The sequence below is a fragment of the Nicotiana attenuata genome, chromosome 10, assembly GCF_001879085.1.
Source record: "Nicotiana attenuata strain UT chromosome 10, NIATTr2, whole genome shotgun sequence".
NCBI lineage: Eukaryota > Viridiplantae > Streptophyta > Magnoliopsida > Solanales > Solanaceae > Nicotiana > Nicotiana attenuata.
The window spans coordinates 21937876-21949702 of NC_031998.1; the positions used below are offsets into that span (position 1 = coordinate 21937876).

Here is an 11827-nt window from a genome sequence, read left to right on the forward strand (position 1 = left end):
TTTCTCCTCACAAAAACTGGAGGACACAAGAAGACTCTTGCAACAAAAATGTAGATACTATGACAAATTAGTAGAGCATCAAATGTACTTTTATGAACTAAAGTGATTATCATACACCAACACCAAAGTAAGTATGTTGCTCATATTGATAAAGAAAAGGAAAGAAAACGACATTTTGATGTGATTTAAATAGTTAAGTTACGTCCTTATAAGGCCCTTCGCTTATCAGCTGTTTGTGAATATACCCCTCTATCACCAAGAAGAGGGATTTAATGTCAATGTTCATCCAGACCTTTAACTTTCCAACACAGAGAATAATGAACACAGATATTCTACAAAACCTGCCCAACTCAACTGATTCAACTTTGGTCTCTTTCCTTGATTAAACAAGTGCCAAACAACCAAAGCCACACCAGACACTAAACTGTAGCTGCCATCCCCTCCCTCTGTCTCAAAGGCACAAGCGTTTTTGGGACAGAGCAACTTGTTCCTTGTCTGGATGTGCAAAATGAGTGTCTACTTTATGAAAATAGTATTCTTTTCTTCTTTCCATTTACTCCTTCCTTCTAAAGGTATTCTTTTCAACAGTAAAAGGACTTACTCAGAGGTACCTCAAGGCTCTTAGAGAGAACAGCAAAACTCAGAAAAAACTAAAATGTAATATCACAAAAAAATTGTTGAAGGAAGTAAAAGTTTGCAATGTAACATCTAATAATAGCAAAACATACTTCTCAGACAGTGCGTGTTCAGGCAGTAAAATGGTAAAATGTTTAAGCCACGTTTCACAAGTATAAACTAGTATTTTGGAAATTCAAAGTTTCAAGGGTTTGTAGGCAAAACAGAAGCTGTCGGCAATGACAATAAGATCCGTCCTAGTAATCTCCGGAGTATGTAGTGGAAAGACCAAACTGAGGTAAATACAAAATCATACCTTTCCAGTTATTTTGGTGTACAAATTGAGCACATCATCTACAGTCGACTCAAAGTGAGTTGTGGCATCATAGCTCTGTTCAAAATAGAGAATAAAGTAAATTGATGATAGATTATCTTTCTGAATAAGTATGATTTTCAAAGTAAAATTTAAGAGACTCACAGTTGAAATAAAACAATTGTCCAAGGAGGGCTCATTGACAGGTTCAGATCTGTCATAAGTTTCATAAAAGATCTCATCCACTGGCCCTAGAAGATTGACGCCCTGCTTCAGTTCACTCTCTGGGTTATCAGTTTCTGCCTCTGTTGAGACAAATGCGATGAATTTCCCCTTTGGAGCAACATTATGAGTGTAAGAACAGCAGAACAGGTACCTGAAGAACCAAATGTTCAAGCATAAGTAAGACGACTTAGTTCTAAATTCTAAGAGTTTTCGGCAAAAACAAGTCTGAATCGAGCGACAGCATTGCACCAAGCCTTTCAAGGAAAGCACCCAGCCCTCAAAACCCAGTACAAAATTAATTAACTAGGCCAACGTCTTCAAATAACAGTCCGGTTGGCATACTCCATACAAAAGTTTACCAATTGTGAAACCAACCCATCTAAAAGACTGAGACACAGCTTGAACTTATTTAAAAACACATGTCAAGTGCCACAACAACACCCCACCGCCCCCACCAACAGAATCAGAGGTAGTGCAGAGAACTAAAAGTGCTACATATAGAATTTTTGCTGCCTCCAAGCGAATCTTGAACGAGGGAGGGGCATTTTTGAAAATGTGAGATTGCGCAAAATAAGGAAAAATAATTAAATGAAATATAAAAAGATAGTTCTATTTGTGCAAATTGTGAAACAAACGATCTTTTATTAAATGAACACAACGCCATTGAACAGGCTTTCACGAAAAAATGTTTTTCACTACCCAAGTAAGAATCAAGTTGCCACATATGCATGTTTAATTGAACAAATGAGCAGGCTTTCAAAGGCCAACACAAACTCTATTTGCAAATGATATGTAATTTCCAGCTCAACCCTGAGAATATAAGTAAAATTTTAATATCTAACATGCTAGGATACTTACATGTCTGATTTGCGACCCAACTGCTTCTGAGGTAGGATAATCTGCACAGAGTGAGAGTCGTTGGTATTTGGAATTGGGTGGCTCATAATCGCGATAGCTCTTGCAACTTTGCCAACCTTCCTCGCCTGCAAATAGCAGCATGCCTTGTAGTTAGTAACTTATCCGACCACTTAAATAAACAGGTCACTTATCCTCACAACAAAAAGTTTTCTACTTTCACTTATAACCAACTAAAATCTAGTTCTAGGATATCATGTATCAATGATCTATCCTTATTTACACTCAAAGAAAGATCATGCTGACTGTTACAGATCCAGAAACCTATTCAAATTATCGGCAACTGAGCATTTAAGCATACAGGTAGTAAAACACTTACCTTGTTGGGCAAGTAGGAAGGATCGCATACAACTTTCTTGCATTTTGCAGTTTCCCCTTCTGAAGTAACACCACAGACCTTTCCTTCTTCATCAAACTCTACCTGGCATTTTAAGATAGCATCTTCAGAGGACTCATAATCATATATATATATATATATATATATATATATATATATATATATTTTCTTTTGGCAAAAAGATACAGAACGGAAACAGAGTGGAGATACTACCTTGCATTCAGGTTTATTCAACATGTAGGTCCCACCATACACAGCACTCAGTCGAGCAAATGCCTATGTTAGCAGAACAGATATTAACAACAGTAATATTAAAGAACAAGAAGTTGGAAAGTACAAAATATTAACACGAGGGAAACTAAAAAATCACTAAAAGAAGACAAGAAATCTAATGATGAACTCAAAGTAGTACCTGGGGGAGCTCTCCTAATCCATACAAAGGATAAATATATGGTGATCCTCCTTGGAAACGAGCAAGAGACTCAGCATATAGCTGTCATATTATAGAGAACAAAAACTTCACATATCCACACAGAAACCTTGAACAACATTAGCAGGAGAATTCAAAAGCAAAAGAATGTGTTTCACCTTCATTCTTTTCACAGTATCCTGTGCTGGTTCATCTAAGTAGCGGTCATCTCTATGCAGTGCCAATGCATGACCAATGAAGTCCACAGTGTTGTCATCAAGACCGTATTTTCTGTAAAATTATCACATAACTATAAGCAAGACTAATTCTTTTGCAGATGCCCCTCAATCGAACATGTTAATAAGTATGATAATAGGTACACAAGAAAATCAGACCAGGAATTAATATTATATGAAAATGCATCTAAATTAACCTATGGAAACTGAACACCAAATAGAAAGCTAAAGATTAAGAGCATACGCAATAAGCTCTCTTGTGGTAACTCTAGTTAGATCCATCCCTTCATGTGTTTTAGGATCACTTTCATTATAATCCTGAACATAAATAAAGAATTTCCGAGCACGCCGCTTCTCAAAAATGCCCATCAGAGGAGATTTAAGTGCCTCCATATCAGTAGCTGGCACCTTGTGGACCTATTTCATCAGGTGTAACAGTATTCTAAGTTAGAACAAAGTTATCCAAAAAATTTCTAAAATTCAACATGTCGCAATTGCACCAATCAGGTGAAAGACTATATCCATGAAAAACAACTATACCTTTCCTTTGTTATACACAAAGCTGCCATCAACTGCTTTAAAGTATAAATATTTCGTAACATCGGTATGAATTAGCACCCGCACAAGAGCACCATTTGCCATAATAAACTGCTCCAAAGAACGATTTAGAACATCACAAATTATGGAAGGTTTTGTTTCCATGAAGTAGATAGTCAAAAGAAAAAGGGGAAAACCTTAGGGATCATGTCAACATTAAAATCCCTGCTAGAACCCAATTCAGCTGGAGGTTTGTCGCTTCCTCTAAACCTCTTCCAAAGCTGAAACATAAAAACTCTTTATCAGACAAATAGGAGAAACACATAGAACAAATAAATCAAGCTCGATTTGCAGAAAACTACCTGGACAAGATTGAGGGAAGTTGATTCTCCTCCATAATAGTCATTTCTGTCCATGTGCAGAACCTATTAACATGAAATAAGCCTTACTCAATCACTAGACAACTGAAGTAAATCAAAAAAGAATGTTAAGTATGTTTAAGTTGAAATCCATATTCCATGGCCCTTGTACCAAGAACATATTCTTTCCTTTTTTCTTTTCTTTCAACCAAAAATTGACTTGATCAAAATTCTACCACCCAATCCACAGGTAAAGTTGATTACTCTCTGTTCTTGATAAGAGAGAAATCTCGCAAACCATTGGCACACGGTTTGAAACTCGAAATGTAATGGGCCTGCCCCTCGACCTTCTCCACTTAAATACTAGGCTTTTGTCCCCAACAGGATTCCTACCCATGACGAGCGCCTAAAGCTGATTACTCTCTTGCATTTGTACGTACATAAACTCAAAAGATTAAAGCTGTACAATATGTGCACAGGTTCTAGGACAGGAAGCTTGTGCGCATAATCGCGTCCAATTAAGTGTATCTCCAATTTATACTCGCCAGTTAGCTCAAATTTAGTACTCATGACCTAGTAGGCCAAAGCAGCTTTTAGAATGATAGTGTTAGCTAATAATACTCATATGGCATATTACCAAGTGAAATGATTGTCTTTAGTTTAAGAGTTTAAGTTCCATGCACAGTGCAAAAGATACTTATATAATCAGATCACTTATAACTCTATAACATAATTGCACCGAAATATTTATAATATACATTAACTGGTAACCTTATAAAAATGTTAGCGAACCTACAATTACAGGTTAGCTTACACCGATAATTTAAAAAAATTCCACTCTATCAGTGTATAAAACTTACAATTAAGTTATCTTGACAATGAAGATCATTGAGAAAAGGGTCAAATCAGATATAATACAAATCAATCTTAGCATCATAAAATGTCAGAGTTATCAGATCCTTAACAAAAGTTACTAATTACATATTACGAACAAAAAAACAACAACTAAGGGATTAAAAATAAATTCGAAGATCTAATAAAAGGAATACCGATCTGGCAAAAATTCAATAATTAATATACCTTAAGACCATCGACGGATAGAAGACCGCTAAGGATGCATTCCTTAAGACCTGTGCCGAGCACAATCACATCATATTCTTCATCCATTTTTTGCTGCTGCTGCTGCTATTGTATATTCGATCAAATCGGAGATGAATTTTGATTAAGCAAAGAAGAAAATGATAGAAGCGGATGATTAGGGTTCTGTATTGGTCAAGCTAAATATATCAGCACAAACAGAGAGAAGAAAGAGTGGGGTAAGATTTATAGGTAGTAAAAGTTGAGAGAGTAATAAAGAAATTGGATGGACGATGGATCAAGGAAAATGCTAAGAGTAGGAGGGATTCTCACGTTCTCTTTTTCTTTTTTTCTTTTTTTTTTTGTGGCTTTTTGGGTTTTTTAATTAAAGAAATAGGTTAAAGTGCTAACACAAAAACAAAAAACAAAAAAACAAACATAATGCTAGGAAGGATTCTCAAGTTCTCTTTTTTCTTTTTCGTTCCTACATATAAATTTTTTAGTTCTTTAAGAAAATGTAGAGTTAAAGTGTATAAATTATTTACACATATCAGACACCTATAAGATAATGTCAAATAAATCCATATAATAACTATTAATTACGTACTAGTTAATAAGAAATTAAGCTTAAAATGTAATAATATAAAAAATAAAAATAACAAATATACAGAGACAAAGGAGGAGAGTTTTCGTATTTCTTCCAAGTGTTCAAGTGTCTACAATATAATTCTCAATACCTCTATTTATAAGCTTGCTTACATGAGGAACACCAAAGAGTGTCATGAACATGATATTACCATTGAGATCATGAGAAATTTATGAAGGTGTGGGAGTTACAATTATAATTGTGAGAAGATAATGACATTTTTTTTTTTTTTGTACTAAAGATAGATATTATATATTCATCAAATATGCGTACAGAGATGTTGGTGCTTAGATTGCACCATATTACAAACTAAGTTATTAGTAGTAGTAGTTGGCATAGAGCAAACTAAGTCAGTAGCAGTAGTAGTTCCTATATTACAAGCTAAGTTATCATTATCAGTAGTAGTTATATTCCTATTTTGAGCTATTACTAGAGCAGCACTCACAGCTTGGACTGATATTATAAACGTTCCTTCCATGCACCGTAGGCTCTTCATGTGGCAAATCAGCTGCAGTTTGTGGTAGTGAACGGATCCTGTGCAGTCCTTGCTTATCATCTTCCAAAATTTTTGAGCAAAAAGTGGTGGCTGGTGCAAAACTTCCATTTTATAGGTCCTTCCTAAAGATTTTCCGAACTTGCTAATTTATCTGCTAATCTATTTTGTTCTCTGTACGCATGGCTAACCAGTGGATCATGGAGCGTCCATAGTACGTGCCTGCAATCATTTAATAGGTTAGCAAATGTTAAGTTATTAGTAAGTAGTAGTGTAATTACCTCTTTGGCATCAATTTTCACTTGGATTGGCATTAGATTATGAAGCTTAGCCAATATAAGTCCCTGTAATAATCCATATATCTCGGTTGTAATAATAGGTTGATATAGAATGTTGTCGACGCCCCCTTTTTCTCGCGAAATCAGGTTTACGACATTTGGGAGGACAACTCTATTCCCTTTTGGGATTTGGGTTTTTTTTGGAATTGAAATTGAAGAGTCGCCACCTAATGATTAAGTGCATTAGGACACTAAAGGTTTTTGAGTTGGAAAACCAGAGTTCGGGTAAGGGCTAGAAATTATCTCGAGAGGAAGGTGTTAGGCACCCCTCAAGATCCACTAGTGTGGTTCCCGGCCATGTTATATTGTGACTTAAATGCAAACAACAAGTAGGCAAGCAAGAATTACAAATACAAGGGGGGTTTTCACATAATGGTTGCAAGAGATTAAAGAAGTTAAAGACTGAGTTTTTAATAGAGGAAGCAGTTTTAAAATCTTGAACAAAAGAGGAAATTTTCATATAGTTGTAGCAGGTTAAATGCAGTTTTTTTTTTAAAAAAAAAGCTGAAGTTTGGCAAAAAAGTAGTTGAAATTTTGAAAATAAAAGTATAAATAAGGGAAGGGGTCCTAGGTTTATACATAATATGGATCACTCCACTCAACACCCGGTAACCGTTTATACACGTGGTGTTATCGCGTGGTCATCATATCCATATCTACCCTTTTCCACCCCGTTAAGGTATTAAACGCGGAATGGTCTCGTTTTACTTATTGCATGCTATTTGTAGACATGTGATTTTTGACCCTCCCCGAGATTTTACATATCTTAGCATGTGAATATTTAGTTTAGGCTTAATATCTTTATCTCAACTGATTTTGACTTTTTTTTTTACTTTATTTTATTACAAAAAAAAATGAAAATTACAAAAATATTTTAGTTTACGTATCTTTGGTAAATTTAAATAAAAATATACAAAAATAGTACCTTATCTTTATTTTTATATAATCTTGAAAAAACACAAAAAAAATAGTTTTATATTTTATAGTTTAGTTCAATTAATTAAAATTAGTTTTATATTTTTAAATTACAATTGTACATAATTTTAGAAAGAGGAATTAGTTTTAGGTTGGTTTATCCCGTCTTTATAAATCTTGTAGTCCATTTCTTTTTTAGTCTTTGGCCCAATTTCCTAGCCCATAATCCCTAGGCCCATACCCTAACCTAATCCCTACCCCTATATATTGTACCTACACCTAAACTATAAACCTACACACCAAAAACCTATACAAAACTAGATCCGTCGTTTGTCTTCTTCCAAAATCAAAGAAAACCAATTGAAGAAGCAATCTTCTAAAAATAAAAGTCAGTAGCGCCGTATAATTCCAAAAGAAGACACCACATCGTCGTCTCCATCGTTTCCTTCAGCAGAGAACGAGAAAATCTGCCATGGCTTCATCCTAGCCTAAAACACACAATTGTCGTCGCTATTTCTGACCAATAGAGAGCTGGAGCTCAAGGATGTAACAGCTCCATTAAAATACCATGAAAACAGCTCAAAACCTTCAAAACCTCCATTAAAATCCCATAAAAACACAGCGACATTCCATACTAGAAAACAATAGTCTCTTTAGGGCCCTTTTTAGAGACATTCCATACTAGAAAACAATAGTCTCTTTAGGACGGCCTTTAAATAAAACGAGACTCTAAGTCATGGAGAAGATGACTTATGTTTTTCTGTGTGTGCAGTTCAGAGAGGAAGATGAAGAGAGACGGATGTTGATTGCTTAGGGTGTGCTGAAGGTTTTTGCTCCGGTCGTTTTGGGTATGGTGAGAACGATGATGTTCAAAGGGAGGAGAGGTTGTGTACTTGGTATTCTAACTGTCTATCTTCGCTGATCTCCTACGTCTTTTTGTCCTTTCCGGCTGCTAGGGATCTTTCGTTGGTTTCTTCATGAAGAAGAAGACCAAGTTTTCACGTGGGGGGGGGGGGAGGGGGGAGGGTCGTGAAGACGATGAGGGCAGGGGTTGGGCTATGGTGAATCGCACAGCTTCTTAGCTTTTGCCTATTTTTTTGTTGTCCTTTTGTGTCATTTTGTTAAATAAAATTAAGTGAGGGCCATAATTTCTATTCTGTTTGTGTGAGTCTTGTCTGTCTGTTCTGTTGCTATTCATTATCCGGGTTATTTTAGGGTTGTAACTCGGATTTTAGGTTGTTTGTCTTGTTGTCAAGCCCTTTCATCCTTTACTCAATAAAATACAGTTTGTCCTTTTGTGTCATTCTGTTCTTTGTTCTTTTCTCGCCAGTTCTAATAACATGACATGCATGCGGAAATGTTGGCCAGATCTTAGAAACTGATTTAATCTGGAATTGGATAATTGAAAGAAAAAAAACTTTTGAGGAGGAATAAAGAGTTGAAATACTTGGGAATTAAGGTCGAGTGAAATTCACCTTCAAATAATTTTGAAGATTGGGCTTAAAGATGTTTAATCAATTGAAGTTTGTTGGAAAGTTTGGCATTAAGGGATGGAAAGTGTCTTGTGACCACGACACACCAAGAAGACAGACATGTTCGTCAATGCTGTGATCGCAAAAAGATACTATAATTGGCGTTCTCGAGGCTAGGAGGCCCTTTTTCTGCTACCCAAACACGTTATACCCTTTGTCACCCCTTTGAGCCTGTGTTATTTTCTTTGACCACCTTCTTTTGGAATCAAGTTTAGAGTCAAGAGTCAAAAAAAATAAAAATAAAAAGGGAAAAAGAAAAAGAAAAAAAAGTTCATGTCCCAAGAGTACAAACTGGGGCAATTTTCAAGTGAAAAAAAGAAGAAGAAAAGAATTGTCAAAGGTCCATGCCCCTAGAAAATAAAACCCGGGGCAACTTATTTTGAAAACAAAAGAAAAAAAAGCAAAAAAAAAAAAAAAAGAAAAAGAAAGAAAGATGAAAAATTAGTTAGGTCAGATGTTTGAACTATGTTAGACCTGATTCCTTTAAAGGATACGTAGGCAGCCTCACGGTTCGGTCCAACCAAATAAGAATTCAAGAAAAAATCCCCAATGGTTGAAACTGGGGCAGAGATTTTATTTCACTTTTGAAACAGTCGATTCCAAGAGTTGTAAGTCCATAACCCCTCATTTTGAGTCTACTTTGAGCCTTCATGCCGTCCTTTCTTTCCAACCCTATCCAAAAACCTTCCAAATAAAGACCTCCCGATACGCCCTCAAGAATGCCAAGAGAAACATGCAATGAGCAACGACTGTCACACGACATAGAACACTGTCAAGATGCTCACAGATAAAGAAAAAAGAAGAGAAAGAAAAAATGAGAGAGTCTTACTAGTGAAAAACACTCACGGGCACTGTAAGGCGACGGTAAGTAGAGAGAGTAAACGAGAGAGACTTATTGGTGAAAACCCCCCGGGGCACCACTAGTCGAAAGTGAGTCGTGAGGCTGATGCGGAGGATTGCCATGAACAAGCCCGACTTCAAAGGTCATAAGAATGACAAAAGGGAAGATTGGATTAGTTTGGTAGATCGGCCGTTAAGTCCAAAATGCATGTCATGATCATTAAAGCTAGTTATAAAAAAAAACTCTTCCTTCTATCCTTCCGACAGGGGGCATTTCTTGTTAATATCGTTTCTTTGCATCATTGTGTCCTTCATTCTGAGTTAGTCCTTGTCAAAACAAGTAAGAAAAGATTTAAAAATCTACTATCAATTCAGTTGCACAAAGTAAATTTGGCCAGCACACTCAGTTGTTACAGTCAACATGCCTTAAGGATTCATGCAAAGGCTCCCCAAAAGACTCTTGTCAGCCTACTTGGCGCAAGCAAAGATAAATGGTGATTCTCTCTGATAGACAAATTGCTCAAAAAGCAGGAAGTCATTCAAGATATCAGAAAAGGTCACCTAAGAAAAGATCTCCAGTTGGGATAATGCTGATTAAGCCAGGAATACAATGGTACCGGGTGTGAAACGATCAGGGTTGACGCAGAGCAAAATTCTCTTGAAGATGACTCAAGCTGATTGAGCAAGAAGCGGTAAAAAAAAAGATGGAAAAGAAAAGAAAAGAAAAAGGAGAGCCGCCGAAGGGAAGTTTCTCAAATCTTTGCCTTTATTCGTCTTGCCTCCTAGGGTAATACATCCTAGTCTGATGGATTTTTCTTTCAATAAGCAAAAAAAGCCGTCTGATGAACTTTCTCATAGGATCAAAATCTTAATTCGATGAATATTTCTCCTAAGATAGAAGACCTAGTCTGATGAACTTTTCCAGGATCAAAATCTTAGTCTGATGAATCTTTCTCCTAAGATAGAAAACCTAGTCTGATGAACTTTCTCCTAGGATAGAAATCTTTGTCTGATGAATTTTTCTCCTAAGATAACAAAAACGGGACCTAGTCTGATGAATTTTCTCCTAGGATCAAAATCATTTTAGGATCAAAATCTTAGTCTGATGAATGTTTCTCCTAAGATAGAAGACCTAGTCTGATGAACTTTCTCCTAGGATAGAAATCTTTGTCTGATGAATCTTTCTCTTAAGATAACAAAAATGGACCTAGTCTGATAAATTTTCTCCTAGGATCAAAATCTTAGTCTGATGAATATTTCTCCTAAGATAGAAGACCTAGTCTGATGAACTTTCTCCTAGGACAGAAATCTTAGTCTGATGAATCTTTCTCCTAAGATACCAAAAAGAGACCTAGTCTGATGAACTTTCTCCTAGGATTAAAATCTTAGTCTGATGAATTTTTCTCCTAAGATAGAAGACCTAGTCTGATGAATTTTTCTCCTAGGATCAAATCTTAGTCTGGTGAATCTTTCTCCTAAAATAGAAGACCTAGTCTGATGAACTTTTCTCCTAGGATCAAAATCTTAGTCCGATGAATCTTTCTCCTAAGATAGAAAACCTAGTCTGACGAATTTTCTCCTAGGATAATTTGAAAAAAGGATGTCTCGAAAAAAAGAAAGGTCATTTGTTCATGCCTTTGAAAAAAAAAAGAAGTTGTTTTTTCTAAAAAAAAATAAAAAAAAAATCCTTCTTGAATCATTTTAGCATAGGTACACAATTCAGTAGTCTGCTTTTTCAACATTAGGGTCTCACTCCCTAGCTGATGCCAGCATAACCTGGTAATATTTTCCAACATCAGGGCTCCAATCCTTGAGTTGAGATTTTAGACATAGGGTCTCCATTCCATAGTCGCCTTTTTGCCAACACTAGGGCTCCAATCCTTGAGTTGAGCTTTTTAGACATAGGGCTTCCATTCCCTAGTCGCCTTTTCGCCAACATTAGGGTTCCAATCCCTGAGTTGACATTTTAGATATAGGGCTCCATCCCCTGATCTTTTCCCTTCTAGATAGATGCAATCCTTATTTTATCACTTTCAAAAA

The 11827-nt window shown here is 36.0% G+C and overlaps 1 protein-coding gene across 1 annotated transcript in view; it reads right to left on the reverse strand.

Annotated features, from left to right (window-relative positions):
- The window catches only part of LOC109233144 (guanosine nucleotide diphosphate dissociation inhibitor 2-like), a 5892-nt gene extending 543 nt beyond the window's left edge, over nucleotides 1–5349 (reverse strand). The window contains exons 1-12 of the mRNA XM_019398921.1: nucleotides 5027–5349; nucleotides 3950–4012; nucleotides 3785–3868; nucleotides 3591–3698; nucleotides 3295–3467; nucleotides 2994–3105; nucleotides 2818–2898; nucleotides 2619–2681; nucleotides 2388–2489; nucleotides 2012–2136; nucleotides 1094–1304; nucleotides 932–1006 (exon numbers count right to left, since the gene is read on the reverse strand). Of these exons, the coding sequence (XP_019254466.1) occupies nucleotides 932–1006; nucleotides 1094–1304; nucleotides 2012–2136; nucleotides 2388–2489; nucleotides 2619–2681; nucleotides 2818–2898; nucleotides 2994–3105; nucleotides 3295–3467; nucleotides 3591–3698; nucleotides 3785–3868; nucleotides 3950–4012; nucleotides 5027–5113 (1284 nt within the window). The 5' untranslated portion in view covers nucleotides 5114–5349. The remainder of the gene's footprint in view (nucleotides 1–931; nucleotides 1007–1093; nucleotides 1305–2011; nucleotides 2137–2387; nucleotides 2490–2618; nucleotides 2682–2817; nucleotides 2899–2993; nucleotides 3106–3294; nucleotides 3468–3590; nucleotides 3699–3784; nucleotides 3869–3949; nucleotides 4013–5026) is intronic.